Source organism: Mus musculus, chromosome 8 (genome assembly GCF_000001635.26).
Source record: "Mus musculus strain C57BL/6J chromosome 8, GRCm38.p6 C57BL/6J".
NCBI classification, from domain to species: Eukaryota; Metazoa; Chordata; class Mammalia; order Rodentia; family Muridae; genus Mus; species Mus musculus.
Window position 1 is genome coordinate 119,623,406 of NC_000074.6, and position 24,678 is coordinate 119,648,083.

The window sequence follows — 24,678 nt, forward strand, 5'->3', positions numbered from 1 at the left end:
GCCTCGGATCACGCTCTGTGGACAGCGCTGGCTTGGAAGGGAGGAGGTGTCTAGACATTTCTGTATTCTTCTAGACACGGTGTGACTGTGTGGTCATCATTAGCCAATAGCACTGTTCGGCTGGTCTTCCCCCAACAATAGCAGCCCCCAAGAGTATTCTGTGAAACCTCAGACAGAACCTCAAATCTGGCCCAAACATGTGGTTTACAGGGAAGCAAATGGACCTGCTCACAGTCATAGACAGAGAGAAGCACTCAGATGGTAGCCATGCCATCTGTCCTTAAGACCATAAAGGAAAAGCTGACTGTTCAGTGTTTTGCTTAATAGCAACTGTAAAAATGTTAACGTGGGCACTAAGAGGCTGAGGCAGGAGAATTACATGTTCAAAGATGATAGCCTGGACTACACTGTGGGACCCTGTCTAAAAACAAACAAACAGCCTGGAGCAAAAGGTTAACATAGCTATTTTTAATATGTTCTCAGAATACATCCAGGTCCCCCCCACCAGGACTGTGCTAGCCTATTCCTGGAGCAAAGCATCATGCCAGGGGCCTCAGCTCTCCTAGTGTGACATAAAGGGCCTGCTTGAGACCTGTGAGCTTGAGAGGGCTGAGGGTGCTCCCCACACCTTGATGTCTAGAGGGATAGGAGCATGTGTGTGCATCTGTTTGGGGAGTCAGAGGATGTGAGAATTTCCACATGGTCAAGATGCACTTTAGAGTAGATGCTGGGGCATCTCTGGGCAGAGCCCTTGGCCATGTGGTGACAGTCAGGAAAGTAGGGGCGTGGCATGAAGCAGGGCTCAGCTTAATACTAGTGGAAAGACCAATGTGTTAGCAGGGCGCAGTACTGACTGTATCCACACATGAACCATGTCAGATTCACAGGGTCCTGTCTATCTCCCTGTCACCCCTTGTACTTTCTCCAGTGGCCTCACAGCCAATACCAAATGACAGCAGAACTGTGTAACTCCTGAGAAATGGCACAGAGATCTCTCACAGGTGTGCTGGGCCAGACTGGTAGTGTTATAGAGGAGTTGAACCCACAGGTCACTCCTGGATGGTTGTCACCCCTACTTCTGCTCGGTCTCACGGCCCCTTGGACTGTCAACCTCGTCCTCACCCCTAGTACAGCCACCGTGCTCTGAGGTCCACCAGCTCCCGATCCTAGCCTGCCCTACTGCTCTGCACCCCAACCCCGCAAGGGACTCTCCAGCATTAGCCCCCATTGTCTTGGGAAACTCTGGGGCACCGGCTGCTCAGAAGTCACTTTATTTCAGGTTCGTCTCTGTAAGGCATAGCGATCTGCCTCTCTGTGGATCCCAGGGCTGAGTCTATGCACAGATGAGCCCATGGATATGTGGACACAGAGACAGCAGGGATGCCTGTCCTCCATCAGTGTGGGTCACGAGCAAGCAGGGAGCTAGCTAAAACTGGGGAATGCCTAAGGCTGTCCTGCTGAGCTGTCAGCCAGTTTAGCTGACTGAGGTTCCTCCTGGAGGAACATTACGCAGTTCTCAGAGTCCCCTTGTCAAGGCTAAGAGCTGGATAACTAGGAATGTCCACCCAGAGTCCAGCTGGCCAACTGGGTACTTGCAGGTGGCCCTCCTGCCCAGGTAGGTCCCCAGGCGTGTTGTAGGTGACAGTAGGCTTGCAGCCATGAGAACCTGACAGGATTTGCTGAAGTGGCCAGGGCTGCCTTCTTGGCTAAGAGCTTCTAGAACAGTACGTGCTTCCATGGCATTTGGCAATATGGTTGGTGGTGGAAGGCAGTAAAAGAACACAAGATCTGCCCGGAAGCCTCTCAGGCTGCGCGGAGCTCTGAGCCGGTCTCAGTGTCGGAGCTCTCTGAGTCTCAGGAGTGGTGTGGCCCAGGACAGGGGGTCTGAGGGAGAAGGTGGAAATCTGCAGACTCCGTATTTGGCTCTTAGTGGAAGTCAGTTCTGTGAGCATCCAGAGCCCAGGGTGGAATAGCATAGAGTTTGCAAAGAAGGGAAAAGATCCCAGGAGCACTGATCCAGTATGGCAAGATGGGCAGTGCCCAGTGACTGGCAGGGAGCTGGGGAAGGAATAGGGATGGGCCCAGGATTGCGCCAATGATGTCATGACCTGGCACCTTTCCTGCTTTGGAAGTAAGTCAGTATTCTGAGCTCACATGCCCAGGTGGTCCATTGGAGAGATGCAGGAGCCCGTCTCAGCCATGGGATGGGTTGAAGCTATGGCACATACTTAAGGTGGTGGGAGTTACATGTAGCGGCCTGGGGAGGTCAGACCCTCAGGGACCAGATCATCTACGTCACTCAGGAGCTCCCGTTCGCTGGCCGAATTGGTGTTCTGAAGACGCCGGAGGCGGGCCTGGACCTGCTCCTGCTCCCGCTTCAGCTCCAGGTAGGAGTGAGAGAACGTGTGGAAGATGGATGTGGCTGGGAAAGCCATGATAAGGATCCCGCTAAGGATGCTGCTCAGAGCCACCATCTGTCCCGGGACGCTGCGAGGGACCATGTCCCCATAGCCCACGGTCGTCATGGAGATGATGGCCCACCAATAGGATGCGGGGATGCTAGTGAACTCCAGGACCCTTCCGGACTCATTCTCAGCTACATAGACCAACGGTGAGAAGAGGGTAACCGCCACAGCCAGGAAGAGCATCAGGAGACCAAACTCTCGGGCGCAGCGGCGCACAGTGAGGCCCAGCGTCTGCAGCCCCAGGGAGTGGCGAGCCAGGCGCATTACGTAGAGGATGCGTAGTGCCCGCAGAACACGCAGCACTAACCCCACTTTCTCCAGGTAGGAGCTGCTGCTCGGCCTCTCGCCTGCCTCCGGGGATTCGTCAGACACTGCGAGCGACACATAGTATGGGGAGATGGCTAGAATGTCGATGACATTCAGGGGCCCGCGGAAGAACTGACATTTGTTCGGGGCCTGGACAAAGCGCAGGCAAAACTCCAGCGAGAACCAGGCCACACAGATGGATTCCACCACGAAGATGTAATAGCACTTTCTAGTGCATTCTCCCTGGAGTGAGAGCCACAAAAGCAATGGGTTAGCCAGCTTTTCGCAAACCCTGGCACAAAGGCACAATGGCGGAAGGAAGGAAGGAAGGAAGGAAGGAAGGAAGGAAGGAAGGAAGGAAGGAAGGAAGGAAGGAAGGATGGATTTAATCTAGGTTTACGGTTTAAGAGGGACAGCCAGCCATGGTGGAGAAGACAGATCCACGGTGGCTATGTTGAGGTGTGAGGAGATGGCTTCCCTCTGAAAGCCTTCCTAGGTGTACTGTGTGTGTATGTGTGAAGGCCAGAAAACAATCAGGGCTATCATTGCTCAGGCTCTGACATTTTGTTTTGTGTGTATGTGTGTGTTGGGGGGGGGCATTGTTTTTATTTTTTGTTTTCCTTTTGACACAGGGTCTCTTACAGGTCTGGAGATTGGCAAGTGGGTGAGGCCGGCTGGCCAGCAAGCTCTAAGGGTCTGCCTGCGTCTGGCCCCCAGTGCTAGGATTACAGGTGTATGCACAGCACCAGGCCTTGTAAGGTGGATTCCGGTATTCTGCCTCCAGTCTTTGTGCTTCCTAGTTCCTAACCAACTGAGCCATCTTCCCAGGCCCTAGAGCAGTGGTTCTCAACCTTCCTAATGCTGCAACCCTTCAGTACAGCGATGGCAGTGATCCCCAACCACAAAATTATTTCACTGCTTTTTCATAACCCTAACCTTGCTACTTTTATGAATCACAATGCAAATAAATAAATAAATAAATAAATAAATAAATAAATATCCTGATTTGCAGGATATCTGATATGTAGCCTCCATGAAAGGGTCTTTGACCCCCCACTAAAAGGGTCACGATGAACAGGTTGCGAACTACTGCCTTAGAGGCACACTTTGGTCTTGCTATGTGCTGTGGGCTAGGCTGTCTATCATGTTGTTATTACATTGTGGCTAGGCAGATCAGTCCAGTAGAAACCAGGGTTTCCTGGCTCTGTGGCAGCTAGATAGAGCCAAATGCTTATCACCTACAGAAGGCGCTTTGCTATGGCAAGGACATCAGATAGGGCTGCAAGCTCCTTACGCTGACCCCTTTTCTGGCACTAGGACAGTAGACAAAGGATGACTGACAATGACACCCCAGTGGAATACGGGAACATTCACATCAAGAAGGCCCAGGCTCAGAGTGGGAGCCGCCGCTCACTTAGCCCTGTCACTCAGAGACTGGCACTCAAGAGAGAAAACAACTTCCATTTTGTTTAAAGCTTCCTGTCCCAGGCCTCCTTATTACAGCAGTCAACCTTCACTTTCACTGACGAAAGCATTGCTTAGGTAGGCATACAGCTCCACTGTTGTCCCTTAAGCCACACAGCCATGTCCTGGGCAAAGGGCATGGGCCACATGTTACACTCCAGGAAATGGGCCACACCCATATGTGCACTGCCTGTAGCTGGTCCTGTCCTGACCTGTCCACTCCGGGTCTCTTAGTCGCTATTGCCTTGTCCTCTCTTTATCCACAGTCACAGTTCCTTCCTTCAACAAAACGGATAAGGCCCACGTGGCCGAGTCCTGGAGGCAGGAAGCTGCTGGACAGAGGGGCCTGAGGCTGCAGTCTAGCCTTTAAAAGGTGTGGTCACAACCCTTTGCCCAGACACTGTCTCCTACCCACAAGGGTCACCAATGGGTCACCCACTCCTGACCCCTGCCTCCCAACAACGTATCTCAGCATCTCCCTGCTCCTCAGTGAGGTCCTTAATCAAAACCATCAGCCTCTCAGGGCCTGGAGAAACAGAACCCCGCCCCTCCCCCACTACCACCCAATGCATAATCTGCATTTAAACAGAATCCCGCAGGATGAATTTCCTTAGCCTTAGCCAGCTGACCTCAGACCACCTGGGCAGCTGCAGAGCTCACGCTCAGGACTGCCCCCTAAAGACTTTAGTTGATGTAGTAGTAGTACCTTGAGGAGTAGTAGAACTTTCCAGAATCTCCATAGATGGGTCTAATGTTGAGAAGAGATCTCAGTTTTAAATATTCTACATATATGGGTGTATACTCTCTCATGCACACACACATCCATACACGCACATGAACTCACACATGCACATACACATATACATGTACTCTTCCCCCCCACATGCACGCACATGCATTCATATACACATATACATGCAATTCCCCCTCACATGCACACATGCATGCACATGCATGCACATATACACATACTCGCTCACACACATGCACATATATGTGGGCACATGAACTCACACAAGCACACACACATACCTACACGCTCATGCACACACACACATGCACGAACATAAACTCATACATGCACATACACATGTACACACACTCTCCTCCCACATACATGCACACAGATACACACACACTGGGAAATGAGCAAGAATATGACTGAGCTATGTGCCTGTGAGTGAAGGAACATGTAGACAACAATAGAGCTTTTGGATTCAAATGTTCTGAAGTAGGAAAAGAAACGGCATCCAGTGTCCAACCCTAGAGGAGTCCTAAATTGAAATAGTTTTATGTCTGTTCATCAGAAAAAAAAGAAAATGGCCAGACGAACCCCAGCCCCGTTGGCCTGCCCAGGCCTGGGAAGTTTTTTCCTGGCTTCTGTCTGGTCTTTTTCAGGGCTGGAGCAGATGAAGCCCCGAGTGTACAGCTTAGGGTCCCATCCCAATCAAGTCTCAACTCAGAAACTTCCTGGTCCTCCCTGGATGTCCAGCCACGCTCACTCCAAAGGGCTGCTGTATGGACGGGATCCTGTATTCAGCAGCTCTGAGGATGCTGAGTCCAGCATGTACACATGTGACATGCTGTCACAGTGCTGGCCCACTTGGTCAGCAGGAGGCTACCATTCTCCAGGAAGTAGACCGCATTTTCAAGAGAGAAGGCTTCCTCGGTGGTTCGCCATCAGAATCCCGGGTGGCGTCAGAGCTTTGGGTCTGGGTTCTCCAGGCTTTCTGTGAAAATGCTGTGCAATCTGGAAGTGATCCCTAGCTGTCTCTGGGCTCCAGTGTTTGATGAAGAGGGGTGGAACACAACCAGAATCCTCCAGGATGCCAGCTACAAAGACAGATTCTGGGGTCCATCACGAACTCAAAGCCTTGGACCCAAGCTCAGACATGGGAACTTGGGGAGGGTCTCTCCCCCTGACTTTAGAGCCCTCGGAAGTCCTAGAATCTGGGCTAACTTTGTTTCTTTGCTGAGATCTGGGAGCCTTGGGGAATACTGCCTAATGACCAGCAGCTTGGGAAGGTGACTCTGGAGGACCCAGCAGGCCCAGCAGGCCATGCTTCTGCCTCTGGTGCTGCATTTGGCTATTCAAGGCATGTACACCCTGTCCTCTCTCCTCTGGCCTGTGCTGCCGGCCTCCCTGCACTGCAGCAGGCTGGCTCTGCCTAGTCACTCTATCTGCATCCTGCTCTGCCCTGCATCCTAACCAGCCTGGGGCCTGCCTTCAAGGGCTAGCATCTCTGCAGCTATGCAGGGACACATGGGACAGAGAGATAGAGGGGCTTTAGTAGAGGATGTGGTAACCAATCCATCCTCATTTAAAGGAAAGGGGCTTGGGGAGAAACACACACACACACACACACACACACACACACACACACACCCCAAAGTACCTCTTTCTCTCTAAGGAAGACTCTGGCCACAGGGGCCTGGGACAATTTGGCCCATGATGCCCTCATAGCTCTGGATTTGGGCACTGGGAAATCTGGTTTGGGGACCCCACAATTCCAGATGAAGTGGGGAGTCAGCCATTGTATTGTTGTGTGCCTTGTCCCTGGCAATGGTGAGAAAGCCCTGCCCCCTTCCTGCAGTCCAGGTGAGCCAGCCCCCAGGAAGCTACGGTAGAAATGGGAGACCACACAGGCGCACGGGGCCTAGCATGCTGGAGGCCACAGACAGGTGACACTGGGAACTAGGTAAGGGTCACCTCCAGGACTCTCACAGTCAAAACAGCTGCTCAGGCCACCCTGGGTTGACTGGGAAGGGCCCCAAGGGAACTTTTGGGGTGAGAGAAATAGCCTAGGTTGACAGGCAGGGGTAGAGTTGAAGGAGTGTTCTTCTTCTTCTTCTTCTTTTTTTTTTTTTTTTTAAAGTTTCTATGTGTATACCTGAAAACTGAACAATTAGAAGAAGGAGGGTTGGTGACATGGCTCAGTGGGTTAAAGCACTTGCCACCAAGTCAGGCTTGACAACCTGCTGAGACCCACACAGTGGAAAACCAGCTCCTGAAAGCTGTCCTCTGACCTACACACACACATACACACACACACACACACATACACACACATACACACACACACACACAACCTGCTAGACTGGGTGGCAGGGAACTTGAACTTAGGGGACAGCTTGGCAGCTCCTCCAGGGGTTAAGCTCACACTCAAGATTCTGAACGGTCACACTTACGAACACACCCACGAGGAATAAGAAAACACACAGCAAAACACAACCTATTCAGGCTTGGACCCAGCCTGCAGACAAAAGGTGGAAAAGCCACAGAGGTCACCAGCCAACCTACAGATGGATAAGCAAATGTGGAATAGCCAGATGCCAGCTGGGACAAAGCAAAGGAGTCTGGGTTCCCACACTGGTCACATCCCCAGGGTCCCTCGGGGTGTCATTAAATTACCATGCTCTGTAGCTCTCCTCAGGACAGCTGGCTGGCTAAATAGAACCACTCTCTGCCTGGCTGCTGTCCCCTGAGGACAAATGAGAAATACAAATGTATACTAGAAAGAACATTGGCTTTTTATGTAAATGTCAGGGGCACGGTCTTGAAGGTTGCCTGTCCATCCTCAGCCTTCCTGGATCTCTGAATTATCATTCCCAACAGAAGCAGAGACGCTCTGGAGGCTGCGACCCTTGAGATGGGGCAGCAGGTACAAAGGTGACTCTGGAGAATAAACACAGGAACACGGTGGCTGTCTCTGGACATGACTCCTTCTTACCCCATGGGACACAACTGCCAGTTTCTCAGGGACAGCTTTGGGCTGTCCAGGCCTGCAGACTGGTGACCTGCCTCTGATTTGATTTTCCCAGCGCTGTTAAGCCCAGCCTGGGTTTGCACTTTGTAATCTTCAAAGCTCTGAGCCCTGAAAAGCCCTGATGTCTCTGCACAGGAAAAGCTCCTGGCTCCCTCACACTCTCTTCTCTCCCCAAAGAAGAAAACCACCTGTGTGGAGATCGGCTTTGATTCTTCAGTAACTGGGACCTGGTGTCCTTGACTGGAGTAAGGACACTGCTTACTCTGCCCTAATCCTCAGAAACAAAAAATAAGAATAAAATAAATCTACATGTAGATATTCCCATGGGCAAACAAGCTTTTCCATTGCGCATTTTGTGCCAAAGTCTAAAAGCGGGTGGGATTTCGTGATTGCAACTGCAGTCTCAGGGGGAGGAAGCAGCTGTTTGAAAGACTAAGGAATGGGTGCTACCATACCTTTTTCTTTCAGAGAACACACTGGTCAGTCCAATGAAACATATTTTGATCAGCAACTATTGGTAGAGAACTTAATTGTGTTTGAGGCACATGCTGGCTCTCGCTGGTCAAATCTGTAAGGCGGCAGCAACATGTGTGTGTGTGAAATCTGCCTCCCTTGTTTGCTATAATCTAAGTGATGGAGGGTCAGGCGATAGGGAGCTGCGGAGGAGTGCAGAGTTGGTGAGAAGTTCTACCTTAGGCAGCCGTCTAGTTCCAGGGTCAAGCTCTTCAGCTACCTTCCTTAACAGATGGCTCCTATTTCGGTTTTTGAGACTCTTCTAGTTAGCTTCAGCTGTCAACTTGACAAAGCCCAGAGACTCTAAGAGAGTCTTAGTCTCAACTGAGGAATTTGCCTTGATCAGATGGGCCAATTGACATGACCATAAAGGCGTTTTTCTTGATTGCTAATTTATATAGGAGGGCCCAACCCACTGTGGGCGGCACCATCCCTAGACAGGGAACCCCAGGTTGTATGAGAAAGCTGGCTGAACAGTAGCCAGCCAATAAGGAGCCTTCCCCCTTCTCTGTAGTTTCCGGTTCCGGTTCCGGTTCCGGTTCCTGCTTGAGTTCCTTCCCAGACTCTACCCCTCCACCCCCATGGCCAGTGATCTGGAAGTGTGAATCAAATAAACCCTTCCCACCCCAACTCGTTTTTTTACCGGGATGTTTCTCAAAGCAACACAAAGCAAATTAGGACACAGACCCTCCGGTTCCTGGGTGGGTCCTTGGGGGAGGGGTGGTCTCCCAGCTCTTTGCAAAGAGTAGGATTGCACAGGTAGAATGTTTTCTCCGGGGCAAGGAAACTTTAGGGCTGCCAGGGCCCAGGCAGCCAACAAACCCAGCCAGTAACACTAGGGAAAGAAATGGCTTAAGCCCTAGGAGCAGCTTGTCTCCCGGAGCGAGATTTCACATGCCTTCAGGCACCATGGTTTCCTAAGTGTATCTGGGCTGCCTTGTGGTCCCTCATCGGCATCAACTCACCTTGCCCTCCTCAGCCCTGAAGTCGGGCATGGTGCTCACACACAGGCTGACAGCCGTGGTTGCCACGAAGAGCACGGAGAGGCAGGCGAAGACCTTCCCGGGCAGCCCCGACTGTGGGTCCTCCACCATTTCACGCAGCTGGTTCATGCTGCGGGCCCATCGTGAAGCCTGCACCTCGGAGTGGCAGGCCTGGCGCTGCTGCTGGCGCTGGGCAGCCTCCTCCCGGCGCAGCTCGGCCGCCTCCTCCAGCTTCTTCAGCAGCTTGCGCAGGCAGCAGCGCTCCAGGTTGGTTTCCTCGATGCCCCAGTAGCTCAGCTCCTCCCGGAAGGACAGGGCGCACATCTCTCGCAGAAGCACCAGCTTTCCCGCGGCCAGGAAGCTCACGATCACCCCGAAGGCGCTGGGGTTCCTGTCGAAGAAGAACTCCTGGCTGTCCTCATCGTAGTCATCGCAGAGCTGCGTGATCTCCTCATGGCTGCGGCACAGCCGGAGCCTGCTCAGGCGGCTCAGCGGGAAGGCATCCAGGGTGCTCCAGGGCAGCAGGTACCGCTGGCCACCCACATTCACTAGGATCTCCTTCAAGTTGGCCTCCGGAGAGGCGTCCTGGTTGCCCACCTTCCGGGCCCTGCTGTAGTAAAGGCCCTTGACTGACTTAGGCTCGGGGCCCGGCCAGAGCTGGCTCAAGGGGCTGCAGGAGCCAAAGTGATGGTGTCCAGGATGCAAGTCCCTGTCTCTGGAAGACATGGGCATTGCCTCAGACTGTCAGGCCAGGGATCACTGGGCTCACCTGTCTGCCAACAGAGGAAGAAGAAGAGAAGAAAGGGAGGGTGAGTCTCCGCAGAACTGGAAGTATAAACCAGTCCCATCGTGGCTGCAGCTGCTCCAGCCATCTCTGAACCTTCCATTTCCTTCTTGTTTACTGGGCAGCTACTATACGCTTGGGCTGTGTCACTGGACACATCCCTACCCCCGTGGATGCACACACATCCGTGATACAGATGCGGGGCCCACTACACTAAGGAGGTTCTGCAGGGAGCTAAGTCTCTCTGACACGGACTTTGTGGATGGAGATGTGAGTAGCGGACCCTGTGCTGTGCTTTCGAACACTGTGTAGTCTTGGGGCATGAGGCTTCCTCTCTCTCCTCAAAGGGCAAGGCTTGTGTCAACCCTGCAGGGTGCCCTACGTGGCCATGTCCTTTACAGAAGAGGACAGACTCAGATTCTCTGGACCCTCTGCTTGGTCTGTGCGAGTGGGGAAGTTTGGGCTACCATACTGTTGAGCACAGGCCTGTTCGGGAAACACCATCATAACGGTCACTTCTAGAAGCTCTAAGGCACCCAGTTCCTTTAAGGGGCCCAGGCCAACCATCCCATAAGGCAGACAGGCACGGTTCACCTTCGCAGATGAGGGGACTGACTGACACCTAGTGTCCCCTACTGTCAAACGCTTAGGAGGTAGGGATCATGACAGCTTTGCAAGGCACCTGACTCTCAGGAGCTCCCCAAGAAAGCTTCACCCTGATCTTCTGTCACCCTTGCTGTGTGACCTTGAAGTAGTCACTCCCCACTCTGAGCTGTATACTCTTTTATTTGCATCGTGAAGAGGTTTCTAATGCTGTCTGTATTGCAAACCCATTTAGGGGCTTCGCTTAGGACAAGCAGGTTTTATTTTAGCTTGCTCACATAATTTTAAAAGTATTTATGACCTGTCTCATCATCCGTGTGGTGTGACCATTTCTTATGCTACCTGTTCCAGCCAGAGCTGTCTCCAGGCACCTATAACCTTACATTGAGAGAGGCATTCCAATCAGGAGCCAATGGAAACGAAAGTGCCTTTCTACTCCAGAGCCGGCCGGGATTCTGCGGACAGCCAGCGAGGAGTGAGTGGGGGTGGCTGTGTTTCACACTCGCCCTGCAGAGCACTCCGCTATTCTGCATGCATTACTTGGTTCACAGCACACAGCCAGCGGCAGGAGGAGCGCAGCCTGCAGAGACAGGAAATCCAGGGTGTTCTTGCCAACCTTTCTCAATTTCCAGTGTAAAAACCAAGACCCAGAGTGCTGAAAGGGACTCATCCAAGGTCACTCAGCAAATCCAAACTCAACCCAGGACACAGCTTCCTGGCTAGGGGTTCTCTCCAGCGCTGGAATCTTGTCCCCCTCTCCTTCCACTGAACAGATCTGATTTTGTGGTCTTTGTTCCCCCTCCAACAGCTGGCCAGCAAAACTCCCTTAGAGCCCGGGGAAGTAATTCATTCCAAATATCCCTTCTGCCAAGCTGTTCCACTCAGCCAGCTCTAGAACATCCCCCCCCAGAACGAGCAACTTCCTCCCAAGTTCAACTCACCGCTTGTTTTAGGAAGTGTGTTCCCAGCTGGTTCTCTGCCGGGCATGGGGAGCCCATGTCTCACTGACCAGGAAAAGACAGGGTTGTGACAGAGAGGTAGGGGGAAATGAGAAGAACCCCCGCCCCCCAAAAAACAAAACAAAACACAAATCAAAACCAGCTCTCAACATAGCAGTCCTGGCAGAGGGTCAGCATCCAATTCTTCTCCCACTTCCTCTACAGAGCAGAAGTTTATTCAGTCTGACTCCGCAGAAGAGCAGAGGCGCAAGGTGGCTCTCTAGAAGGGCTCTGAAGTCCTCCCTCCTCCTGGAAGCCGAAGGTCCGGATGCTGCAGGGAGCTGGGCCAGCTGTCCTGCCTCAGCATTGGACTTGGTGCTCCAAGTCCCACGGGGACAGCCAGCATGGTCCTGCCTGAGATGGGGGTGGGGGTGCTGCCAGGAAGGGCTTAGGATTAATCTCTCCATCAGCCAGGCAGCAGGCGGGGAGCAGAGGCTCTGCCAGCCACCAGGAAGGCAAGGAGAATGTCTGTCCTTCTCCTCTCTGAGGAGGAGCCGAGCTCAGGAGGAGCTGGAGCAGCTGGGGACCTGGCGATTGCAACCTCATGGTCCACTCAGTAAGGGCTGTGGGGAGGCTTGCAGGCTGGGACAGACCGACCCAGTCTCAGAGCCTAGGGTAGGTATTGGGGAGATGGCATAAGGGGCTGAGATTGGGGCCAGATCCCAGTGTCCAAGTGAATGTCCTTAGGCAGGTGGCTTTGTGCCGTTGTACTCAGTCTCCTTATCTGTAAAATGTCTATGAGTGGCAGCAGGCTTTCAGGATATGAAATCCAAGCCTTGAGCTTCTCCTGGGAGCTTGGCCCTGGGTGTAGGTGTAGGTGTAGGTGGGGAGAGGGAGATGCTGCAAGCCAGCTTCTTGCTGTGTGTGCTTGGTGAGTCACTCCACCTCTCTGGGCCTCAGTTTTCTCACTGGTCAGATGAGGACAGTGGGAACCATAAAGGCTGAAATTGCAAAAGCCTGTTAATGTAGGGCTGCCTATCCCTAGGTCCTTCATTTCCTTAAAAGGTTTTTGCAGCCAAGTGACCTTCACAACTCCATTCGGCCTCTGAGATCCCTAGAGGCTTGTTCAAGGTCATCGTCCTAATTGGCAGCTGGAGCTAGGTTAGGGCTGTCACTGATGGGGGGGGGGGGCGTCCAGGAGCAAGGGGATCAGAGCCTGGCTGTCCTCAGCTCTCTGGAAGGAGTAACAGAGAGTACCTGTGGCCTCGAAGAGGGGCGGAGGAGTGCAGGCAAGAAGGAGAGGCTGGCAGGGGGCAGGGGTTCTCAAAGGGTATTATGGGAACCCCAGGGTTCCACAGAAATTCCAAGAACTGGAGACAGGGCCTGTTTTCTCTGCCTTCCCACAGCCCCTCCCTGCTGCCTGTACCACAGTCACTGCTGCTGAGGCCCAAGGCAGAGAGAGGTCTGGCATCTTTGTGAGGGGTGCCGAGGCTCTGCCCTTTCTCTGACTCTCCCATTCTCTTAGCTCCAATAAGCCAGGCTCCAGAACTCTCTCCCTCCGGACAGGGCTCTCTGTTCTCTATCTCCTTTAGTTCTGTCTCAGTCAGAGTTTCTATTGCCGTGATGAAGCACGGTGATCCAAAGCAACTTGGGAAGGAAAGGGTTTATTTAGCTTCCGTAGCCAAGTCACTACCCACTGAAGGAAGCCAAGGCGAGAACCTGGAGGCAGGAACCAGGGCCGAGGCCTTGGATGAGTGCTGTTTATTGCTTCATTCCTCGTGACTTGCTCAGCCTGGGACTTTCCTGTGGAACCCAGGATACATCCCAGTTTGTATCTCTGTCCACAGTGGGCTGGGCCCTCCCCCATCAATGATGGATCAAGAAAATTCCCTACAGGGTTGCTTATGGCTTAACCTTACAGAGTCATTTTTCTCAAATGAAGTTCCCTCCTCTCAGAGGACTCTAACTTGTATCAAGTCGACATGAAACGGCCAGCATGAATCTCTTAGGTTAGCCACCCTCTCCAGTGTCTGCCACCTTTCCCAGTACATACAAAGTCCCAATGCCCATCTAGAATCCCCCATGAGAGCTCAGTGAAGCCCTTGTTGCACGGGCATGCCAATCTAAATCTGAGCCCTTAAAACCCTTACAAGCCTGGTAAAACCTGCCCATTATCCCTGTGCTAGTGAGGCAGAGACAGGAGGATTCCTTGTCTTGCTGGCCAGCCAGCCTGGCTTACCTGGGGGAGTTCCAGGCCATTGCGAAGGCTCTGGTGACATGGCCGAGAAGGCTCTGGTGACATGGCCCAGCAAATCCCTTCAGGGTTAGACTTACGTTCTGCCTTGGCTATGCAGCCAGGCCTGCTGTGCTGTGGTGGTGTGACCTCAGGCAGGTTTTCTTGTCTCTCTGTGCATCAGACTCTCTGCCCACCTGTTCTGATGGGTTCTGGGTGAACTTGTGGCTTTCCAACATGGAGAGAGAAAGGCTTCCCCAAGGCAGGATTCTTGGTCAAACCCTGGCTGAGCAATAGCTCTTGAGCCTTGCCTCGAGTACTCCTGTAACTTGACTGAGTTACAGGAGTACTCGGGGTTGGGGGGGGGGGGTGTGCCCTGTGGGATTTCCCTGGGATTCTGATGGGCAGCTGGGATCACGGTATACAAAGTGCCTCTCCCAGGCCACAGTGGGCAGGTGGACTGAGGATTCCAGAGTAGCCCAGTTGGGATCTGTATCAGGCAGTGTCACCTGACAGTGTTAACCTGGGTGGCTCTGGGCTTTAGCAGGTTGTGGAACACAGACTACCAGGTGGCACCTGGCCTCACCAAGGGGTGAATTAGCAGTTCAGGGGGTGCCCATAACAGGGTGGCAGGAAATTTTGGCCCAATGTCAGTCTCCAGGAGTCTGCTCATGGTAGGAGGTGATGGTTTTGGTAGGGTGGGTGGGTGTGGGGGGTACCACATGGCAGGGAGTGAGAACTGTCAGACGCAGACTGGGAGGCCAGCGCTGTGAGCAGCAAGGAGCCACCTCCTAGTGTGCACAGTGACAAGAGAATCAGACTCCCGTGGGGTTTAGTTTTGGCATTTCTCAAAGCCTGTTCAAATTTTCCTATCCCCTGTAACTGCACATCAAGAAATATTTTGCTTTGTAAAGCTGTGGGGACATATTTATCATCTTACTCTGGGAATCTTGGCTGCGAGATGTTCATTTAATCTGCAGTTGGCACCAACTCTGGAGCAGACGCAGTACCTGCCCTGCCCGGAGAGGCAGCTACAGTGTTTCAAAACATGGAACAGCTTGTTTGCAGAGTAGTCAATTATCTCCATTGCGAACTTGGCCTGGGAGAAAATGAATATGCTAAACACCTTGTCTATAGGAATCTCATCGCCTTTCCCTCATTCCTTGAAAAGATTTGAGGGCTTATAGACTTGTCTTTCTTTTTTGTTTTTTTTTTTTTTTGTCTTTGTTTTTAACGATTTATTTATTTATACATATGAGTTCTCTATTGTGTGTATGCCAGCTTGACAGACAGGGCATGGAATCCCATTACAGATGGTTGTGAGCCACCATGTGGGTGATGGGAATTGAACTCAGGACCTCTAGAAGAGTACACAGTGCTCTTAACCACTGAGCCATCTCTCCAGGCCCTATTTGTTTGTTTGTTTGTTTTGTTTTTGGAGACAGGGTTTCTCTGTGCACCTCTGGCTGTCTTGGAACTCACTCTGTAGACCAGGCTGGCTTCAAACTCAGAGATCCGCCTGCCTCTGCCTCCCGAGTGCTGGGATTAAAGGCGTGTGCCACCACATGCAGCTGCTGGTTTCCCTTGGTATAGTTCAGGTCTGGAACCCGTCCTACCTGGACTCCATGTCCAGGTTTTAATCTCTGCCTTTGCAACCTGGGCCAAGTTCTTCTGCTACTCTGGGGCTGGCTCCTCATCTGTAAAGTGATAGGCCCATAGTCTACCTCAGGAGGCTGCTGGAAGGGTGAATTAAGACACGTGTGTAAGCGAAGCATGTGTGGGATTTGAGCTAAGCAGTCTGAGGATCTGTTTTTGTGATTTTTTTTTTTTCGAGACAGGGTTTTTTTGTGTAGCCCTGGCTGTCCTGGAACTCACTCTGTAGTCCAGGCTGACCTCGAACTCAGAAATCTGCCTGCCTCTGCCTCCCAAGTGCTGGGATTAAAGGTGTGTGCCACCACTGCCTGGCTATGTTTTTGTGATTTTTATTGATGACTTTTGCTTTTTAAAAGATTTATTTATTTATTTTATGTATATGAGTACACTGTAGCTGACTTCAGACACACCAGAAGAAGGCATTGGATCCCACTATAGATGGTTGTGAGCCACCCCGTGGTTGCTGGGAATTGAACTCACAACCTCTGGAGAAACAGCAAGTGCTCTTAGCCACTGAGCTGTCTCTCCAGCCCCTTTATTAATAACTCTGAGAAGAGAATTAAAGGAGAAAAATGCATGCTAGGTGTTCCTGGTACTTGACTCCAGCACCGTGTGTGTGTGTGTGTGTGTGTGTGTGTGTGTGTGTGTGTGTGTGTACACACACATGTATCATATATATCTGCCTCCTGAAGAGCAATTTCACGCTTTTGTTTTGTTTTGTTTTGGTTTTTTGAGAGCTGTTTGCTCCAGTCACATTCTGCCTTCCTGAAGGTTTAAAATCTAGGACAGAGCTTTTCCTCGGAGGGAGGGGGAAGGTCACAGAAAACATCTGCTGTCCTTGTCCTTAGCGTTCTCGATTGAGGACTTACTTGGACGAGACTGAGACACCAGAGCAATAAAATAATTGACCTGATTCTCTTTTTATTGCAGACTCTGCTGAGACACGGAACTCTTTATTGTAAGAGGCGGTGCCTTGCCCTGCTTGCTTTGCTGGCAATAAAAAATGTTAGCTTTTGTGCTCAGTGTCCCTCCTGGTGAAATAAGTTGAAAGAACACACAGGGACAATCTGGTGTAGGTCTAGATGAGGATCCAGAGAGGAGGAAGTGGTCCCAGCAGGACTAGCAGGCTGCGACACCCTAGCATGGATGTGGTCTGGGGACAAGGTTGACCTGGGTCTGATCTAGCTCCACTGCAGCAGGTAGGTTTGGACCAGAGCCAGAATCGTGTTTTTATACACTTAGCACAAGAGCTGGTGTTGACATTGGTGGATGGATGGATGGAGAGAGAGGGGGATGATGGGAGGATGGATGAAGGGATGAGGGAGGGATAGAAGGAGGATGGGAGGATAGATGAAGGGATGAGGGAGGGATGGAGAGGGAGGATGGGAGGATGGATGAAGGGATGGAGGAGGGATGGAGAGGGAGGATGGGAGGATGGATGAAGGGATGAGGGAGGGATGGAGAGGGAGGATGGGAGGATGGATGAAGGGATGAGGGAGGGATGGAGAGGGAGGATGGGAGGATGGATGAAGGGATGAGGGAGGGATGGAGAGGGAGGATGGGAGGATGGATGAAGGGATGGAGGGGGAGGCAAGGGTGGAGGATAGGAGGATGGATAAAGGGATGGGAGGATGGAGAGATAAATGGAAAGGGTGGTGAATGGACACGATTATAGCTAGCCTTTTATCTGATGTCCCAAGGTGCTTGAAGTCTTGGGTTTTGAGGGTCTTGAGCTACCAATCTGCTGTTCTATGCTTGTACAAATTGCCCGAGAGACACTTTGAGTCAAGGTCAAGGTATCTTGAATATGGCCTTGATATCAGACAAGATGAAAACTTGTGAAGGGGCAAAGGGTAGGACTCAATGGATGGAAATAAAAGCAAGCGCTGGATTTCTGCAATAGAACCTTGCTTGGGTTCAAAAGGTACATCTGTGCACAAACTGAAATGCTACCATCAAAAATACAGCCTGAGTCAGTGACTGGGTCAGTCTCCTTGCAAATAACTCCCCGGGCTTTCTGTAATAACAAGTGTGAATTATCTTAGCTTGCTTTAACAGAACCAGCACCATAGCCTGGTTAACTCGGAAGCCGAGGGACTTACTTATCACTCTGGACTCCAAGGTCAAGGCCCTGGCACGGCTGGGTTCTAGACAGGGTTGTCTTTGGACTGTGGCCATCAGCCTTTGTGTGACAGAGTGAGCCCAGGAGAACTAGGGCCCCTTTCATATAGGTACCAATCAACCACACAGCCTCAGCCCCTCCTAACCCTGTCACCTCTGGAGCTTAGGGCGATGGCCTCTGCACTTGCAGGGAGGGGACAGAGGCATTAGGTCCAAAACAATTCTCTTTATAGAATTGTTAAAAAAGTATGTGTATATATAAAAAAATCTAAGTCTAAAGGCAAACTTAACTCAACACAAAATAAATATGTAGTAATTTGGTGAACCATCTAATGGTTTAGATCCATTCAGTGATAAATGTTTGAGAGCTCCTGACACAATCTCCACCACAGACTCAGTTTCCCCAGGAGACAGAAAGACAGTGTGGCAACTCATTTTCTCATGTCAGCTTGACCCAAGTTAAAGTCATCTGAGAGGAGGGAACCTCGGGTGAGAATATGTCTCCTTGAAATTGAGTTGTAGGCAAGCCTGTGGGCTGTCTCTCTCTCTCTCTCTCTCTCTCTCTCTCTCTCTCTCTCTCTCTCCCTCTCTCTCTCTCTCTCTCTCTCTCTCTCTCTCTTTCTCTCTCTCTCTCTTTCTCTCTCTCTCTCCTCTCTGAGACAGGGTTTCTCTGTATAACCCTGGGCTTCCTGGAACTCTTTCTCTAGACCAGCCTGGCCTTGAACTCAAAGATGTTCCTGCCTCTGCCACCAAAGTGCTGGGACTAAAGGCATGTGCCTCTGCCACTGCCTGTTGAGCATTATCTTAATTAGTGATTGGTGGGGGAGGGCCCAGCCCGTGGTGGGTGGCACCATCCCTGGGCTGGTGGTCCTGAATTCTACAAGAAAGCCGACTGAGCAAGGCATGGGGAGCAAGCCAGTAAGCAGCACCCCTCCATGGCCTCTGCATCAGCTCCTGCCTCCAGGTTCCTGCCCTCCTTGAGTTCCTGTCCTGGTTTCCTCCAATGATGAGCTGTGATATGAAAAGGTGAGTAAAATTAACCCTTTCCTCCCCCAAGTTGTTTTTGGCTAACATGTTTCAGCACAGCAATAGAAACCCCCCGACTAAAACAGACCGGAAGGGGGAAACTGCATCTTGTCTTTCCACAGATAAGAACCGCAGCCTCGAGAACATTGTTACCGTGTCACTTGGCTTCCTTCCACTGTGACAAGTCCCTAAGAGAACTTTCTAAAGGAGGAAGGATTGATTTTCAATCTGCGGGGAAGACAGAAGAACATCATATAGCAAGTGTGAGGGAAAGGAAGAGAAGGGAGGCTGGAGGGAAGGGAAGAGAGATAAGGGCAAGGCACAGCTTTCAAAGAGAGGCCCTGCCCACCCACCCACTTAGTCACCTTCCACTCACCCATCCACCCACTCTCCTACCCACACCCATCCACTCACCCACCCACTTTTCTACCCACCCTCCTACTCACCCACCCACACTCAACCACTCACCCACAAACATCTTCCCACTTACCCTCCCACTCATCCATCCACCCACATCCACCCACCCACCTCCCATTCACCATCCTAGTGCTTCCAACCAGGCCCCATCTTCTAAGACTTCTGTCACGCCATCAAATTGCAAACCATTGATTAGGTCTGCACCTCCAATCCCCTGTCAATGACTGATCCACCAGCGGAGGACCAAGCTCTGCCATTGCCAGAGTCTTTGTGGGTGGGGGTGGGATGCTTCATCTCCAAGCCGGAACAGTTGCAAAGCCCATGGGGTCAGTGAGAGCCTGAATACTGTGCATCCTGAGCTAGTGGCTAGAAAGTTCCCTGTGCTGCCTCATCCCTTCAAGGCAGGACAATTACTTTGCCAATATGCTTGCTGATTTGCAAAGTGAACTCCTTTTCCAGGGTAGAGATGACAGCTTGCTGGCAAGTGCCCATGGGCTTCTGATTCCTGACCTGCTTATTCCTGGTGTCTGGGAAGATGGTGGGGTGCAGCCCTGTCTGGCCTTCTGGACACCCTGGCAGGTTTTCTAGGGTCACTGTGGTAGTGTGCTCAAAAGAGTTTTTGCAAAGTACAGAGATCAGGCCCAATGTGGTACATGCCTTCCATCCCAGCATTTAAGAGCAAAGACAGGTGAATCTCTGTGAGTTCAAGGACATCCTGGTCTATATAACATATTTAAGGGCATTTGCTTACATTTGCATACCCTACTCGCCAGTCAAAACAAAAGTCTGGAGACCATCACGCTCTGGGCCTTTGGGAATGGAAGTCCAGACTCTTCCAGAAGACCCTGATCTTCCTGGCTTATTAAAGCTGTTTTGTGTCACCTTTGAAAAACTGTTATGTTCTTATGGCCACCAAGCATTAAGCATACAGTGTGTCCTTGAGTGGCATCATCTCTGATGGCCCGGCATACAAGTGAGGAAGACAGAGGTCTGGATGACAAAGAGGAGCAAGCTGACCTGAGCCAAGACCCCGGATGCTCCGGTTCAGGGTCAGCCCCAGCCCACCACACACATGGCTCCAGCAAGCCAGAGTACTGGCTACGGTGGCTCTGAGATGCCCAAGAGACAATAGAAACAGGAAGTCCATAGCCACTGCTCAGCTCTGAACCCCAAGACTTGTCTCTGCCCTTCAGAATGCCCATGACAGAGGCTGCCTGGCACTAACTGATACAGGTTTGCTTTCTATTGCTGTGACAAAGCATCACTACCAAGAGCAACACAAGTGGGTAACGCCTTGTTACTTTTTGTTTGTTTGTTTGTTTTTTGTTTTGTTTTGTTTTTTTCTAGACAAGGTTTCTTTGTATAGCCCTGGCTGTCCTGAAACTCATTCTGTAGACCAGGCTAGCCTCAAACTCAGAAATCTGCCTGCCTCTGCCTCCCGAGTGCTGGGGTTAAAGGCGTGCACCTGGACCACTGCCTGGCTGACTTATGACATCTCAACAGTTAGCTTATAGTCCATTATCCAGGGAGGTCAGAGAGTGGGGAACTGAAGCAGATGCCATACGGCAGTGCTGCTCACTGGCTAGGTCAACCTGCTTTCTTATAGCATCCAGGACCGCCAGCCCAGAGGTGACACTGCTTGTGAAAGCTGGGCCCTCTCACATGAACCAAGAAAATAACGCACCGGCCTTGCCTACTAGCCGGTCTTGTGGGAGCACTTTTCTCAACTGAGGTTCTCTCTTTCAAAATGACTGTAGCTGGTGTCAAGCTGACTTAAAACAGCGCGCCATGATTCTGACCTCCAGGCAGCTCACCCCCAGCCAACCAGCTGCCATCAGCTCGGGGGAGAATGTAATTGCTTTCATACCTTGCGAAGTCTGCGGGCGCTGAGGGCCTTTGAAGATTAAAGTATCAAGTGAAGTTAATTATTTAAAGAAACACATTTGAAGTGGGGCAAACTGAACTTAGATTAAAAACCTGGCGGTCTAAATTGCCAATTAGCGGTAGCGAGCTCTTCATGCGCCGCACATGAGGAGCAGGGCTGATCTCTCCTTCGGGGATTCAGACCGACGTACCTTGGCTTGGGTGTGTCGTTCCAGTCCCGTACACAGGGAAACCTAGGCACAGAGAGGTTGGGTGACTTGCCTAGGGTCACACAGTTTCAAAAAAGCAAGAACAGAGATTTGAACCCATACCTCTGTCCTTTCCTCAGGGTACTGCTGGGATAGAAAGATGTATTCATTCCTGGAGAAACCGGTCCCCAGGGCTCTAACTCTGGATGTTTCTATGCCCATTACATCAATTTGAGGCTGAGAAATAACCCTTGCAGACGAGACAAGAAAGAAAAATAGGTACCGTGGCATTAGCGAGGACACTTAAGCTATCTGAAATTGCAGGACCAGCTCACAATGGCTCTAGTCGGGCACAGTCCATTAGTCACGGGAGCAGCTGATGAGCACAGCACCGAGAGGAGCTAACGTACTGCCTCTCCTCCCAGCATCCTGCTGGGCCTCCTTCAGCGGAGCACCGCATTTCCATCTGGGTGCGCCACCACCACCAAACCTCATTATCCTGTCTGCTGGATGTTATTAAACACCCAGCGTTGATGAGATTTCTTTGGAGGACAAAACAGTAACTGTGGCTTAACGGGGAGCATCTGCAATCACAGTTAAAGCACCGAGTGATTGTGCAGCCCTGCTCTGCTGCCTCGTAGCAGCAGATAGTGTTCTCCTCTATGGAAGCCCCTTTCTCAGCCAAGTCTTACACCTCACCTCCTATGTGTCCCTGTGGAGAAAATCAGCCTCACGACACCTCTCAGGTGAGCGGCAAGCGTTCAGCAACCTTGCTGCGTTAGAACTGTCACAGAGGGCAGTGGGTTAAAGGCAGGCTCCAAAGGATGCACTCACCTGGAACCTTAATGTGTCCATCTCTTCCGGGAAGTACCTCAAATAACATTTGACCACTTACCTGGGTACCCAGCGGTCTGATCAGGTTGACACATGAAATGACATGTTCTGTGATGGGCTACTACACAGATGTAGAGAAAAACACGCCAGCCTTCTACTGAGCAGGGGTCGTCTGTGTCTCTCCCTATAGCACAGAGGTTGTCTCTTAGCCTCCACACATGTGCTGCATGCACTCACATGTACACACACCCATTCACTTGACTGCCCAGACAACTATATTGGAAACATCAGATTCAGGTCCAGGCCCAGCTTCGGCCTCAGAAGATTCTACTTCTACACGTGTCCAGCATTACCTCAGACAAGGGCTTCTGAACACGGGTCATCCTTGTAACACGTTTGTAGTTTCTTTTCTCTTTCAGACCCATGCTGCCTCTCTGGGGCCATACGAGGGAGTCAGGGGTCCATCCTGGGGAGTTGCTTGCCCACCCCCAGCTCCTCAGGCTTCAGCCAGCTGTTATACCAGCTGAAGCCAACTCCTCTGGGCCAAAGACTTGGGAGGGAGTTGAATAATCCAGGGAGCCCTGAGTATTCTTCCAAAGTGGCTGGCATCCACACTCTACCATGCAGGCTGGCATCTTCTTTGGGTCCAGGCATATTTCAGTGAAGGTGAGTTCCAGGGTCTTTGGGAATACTTCATTTATTTTTCTTTAAAGTTCTTTAATTATTTTTTTATTTATGTGTACATGCTTTTTGTGTCTGTGTGTGGGTATATGATGCATGCAGGTGCTCACCACGGCCACAAGAGGGCATCAGATCCCCTGGATCTGGAGTGACAGGTGGTTGTTAGCCTGGCATAGGTCTTGGGAACAAAACCCAAGTCCTCCACGAGTGCTCCTAACCTCAGAGCCATCTCTCCAGCCCCACTTAAGGTAACCTTTAAATTGTGGTAATACATACATAATATTCTTTTTGCCTTCTTAGCGTGTCAGAGAGCACCAATCAGTGGCACCTGGCACAGGTCACTGTTGAATAGCCTGTGTGTGTGGCATTTCTTATCTCAGTGACCAAACATCTGATAAGAGGCAACCTCGGGGAAGGAGGGGTTGTTTGGGCTAGTGGTTTCAGAGACTATGGTTCATGGTGGAGGGAAGGCATGGAGCCACAGCAGGGGAAATACGCAGCTGGACCTCACCTTGTATCTTGGCGGAACAGTGTGGGAAGCCGTTGCAGAGTGGCAGTTACAGAGTGGCAGTTACAGAGTGGCAGTTACAGAGTGGCAGTTACAGAGTGGCAGTTGCAGTAAAGGTTCTTTTGCCAAGATGAGAGAGAAGTTAACCAATCAGATGTAGGCATGCAAATGAGATGATTAGCATAACTCAAGCACAACCAATCCGGGTGTGAGTCACGCCTCTCCTAGGCCTATATAAGCAGCACCAGTTCTGGGCTTGGGGTCACTTTGCCTCAGCAATCAAGCTCTCCCAATAAACATGTGCGGAAGGAGCATTGTTCTTCCTGGCCAGTCGAGCGCACGCAAGAGAACAGGAAGCCCAGAACAAACAGGGAGTGGGGTGAGTTTGTAAAACCTCAAAGCCCCTCACCAGTGACCACTTCTCCAGTCCTAAAGACTGCACAACCTCCCACAACAGCGCCACCATCTGGGGAAAAGAGTTCAAATCCTGTGAGGAAGAGTTTGCATGAAGACCATAGCAACTGCTCATCTCGAGAACTCAGGACTTTCCTTGCTTGCAGAACTGAAGCTCTGTTGTCATTGAGTGATGACAGTCAGCCTCTGTCTCCTAGAAGGACCCCATCCTACTCGCTATGTGGGCTTTTGTCACTGAGCATCTCTGAGGTCCCTTTCAACAGCAAATAGCCTTGAGTGGAGTGTGATGTGGTGTTGTGGGAAATGTTATAAAAGAACCCACCAGCTCTCTGCGCTCCTGCTTCTCTCAGCCCGACAACTCCCTGGCAAGTCTGGATCCAACAGGCTTCCTGCGCTCCTGCCACCGATCGATCGCTGTGTTCCCAGCTCTGGCTCGCTTGTCCCTGGAGCCATTAGTTCCCTCTCCGCAATGAACCCCTGTAATCGGACCCACATTCCAGTAACCAAGTAAATCAAAACTCTTGAAGCTTATAATTAACCAATCAGATTTATGTATCAATAAATTCTCAATTTACAAGATGCCAGTACAATAATTTCAGAACCAATTGATAATGATAAAAGCTTTATGCCAATTATTCTAACCTTATGATGCCATAACTACCTGTGGCTGGTTGAAGCCATGCTGGTTCATGTCCACCTCCATCTTGGCCTTCCTCTTTTCTCCTCTGAGATGCTCCTTGTCTCTGCAACTCTTCGCTCGCTGCCTCCTTTTTCCCTGTCCAATCACAGGCCTCATGCTGTACTAATGTAATTTGACAGGGAAAATCCTGAGACAATGTGGTGATATATTCTTTATGAAATACCTCTTACATTCTAAAAGCCTGTAACTTTTTTTT

The 24,678-nt window shown here is 51.2% G+C and overlaps 1 protein-coding gene and 2 long non-coding RNA genes across 6 annotated transcripts; 1 reads left to right on the forward strand and 2 right to left on the reverse strand.

The window, feature by feature from the left end:
• Positions 1 to 448: 448 nt before the first annotated feature.
• Positions 449 to 12,275, reverse strand: Kcng4 (potassium voltage-gated channel, subfamily G, member 4). 3 transcript variants are annotated; one of them, NM_001357210.1, is made up of 4 exons: positions 11,827 to 12,275; positions 9,481 to 10,271; positions 7,648 to 7,717; positions 449 to 3,014 (listed from the first exon to the last, which is right to left on the reverse strand). In NM_001357210.1, the coding sequence occupies exons 2-4, from the start codon at positions 10,228 to 10,230 to the stop codon at positions 3,001 to 3,003; spliced, it is 834 nt and encodes a 277-aa protein (NP_001344139.1). In that variant the 5' UTR covers positions 10,231 to 10,271; positions 11,827 to 12,275; the 3' UTR covers positions 449 to 3,000. The 3 variants fall into 3 exon arrangements, with proteins under 3 accessions (NP_001344139.1, XP_006531352.1, NP_080010.2); XM_006531289.4 differs by lacking the exon at positions 7,648 to 7,717 and adding an exon at positions 11,269 to 11,465 and having other exon boundaries at positions 11,827 to 11,918; NM_025734.2 differs by lacking the exon at positions 7,648 to 7,717.
• Gm46055 lies at positions 7,746 to 9,456 on the reverse strand. The gene is made up of 2 exons (XR_001778668.2): positions 8,694 to 9,456; positions 7,746 to 7,911 (listed from the first exon to the last, which is right to left on the reverse strand). It is a non-coding gene; the product is annotated as a predicted gene, 46055 (long non-coding RNA).
• Gm46054 lies at positions 12,223 to 23,463 on the forward strand. 2 transcript variants are annotated; one of them, XR_001778667.2, is made up of 4 exons: positions 12,223 to 12,498; positions 16,640 to 16,908; positions 22,599 to 22,845; positions 22,963 to 23,463. It is a non-coding gene; the product is annotated as a predicted gene, 46054 (long non-coding RNA). The 2 variants fall into 2 exon arrangements; XR_001778666.2 differs by having other exon boundaries at positions 22,599 to 23,463.
• Positions 23,464 to 24,678: the final 1,215 nt, after the last annotated feature.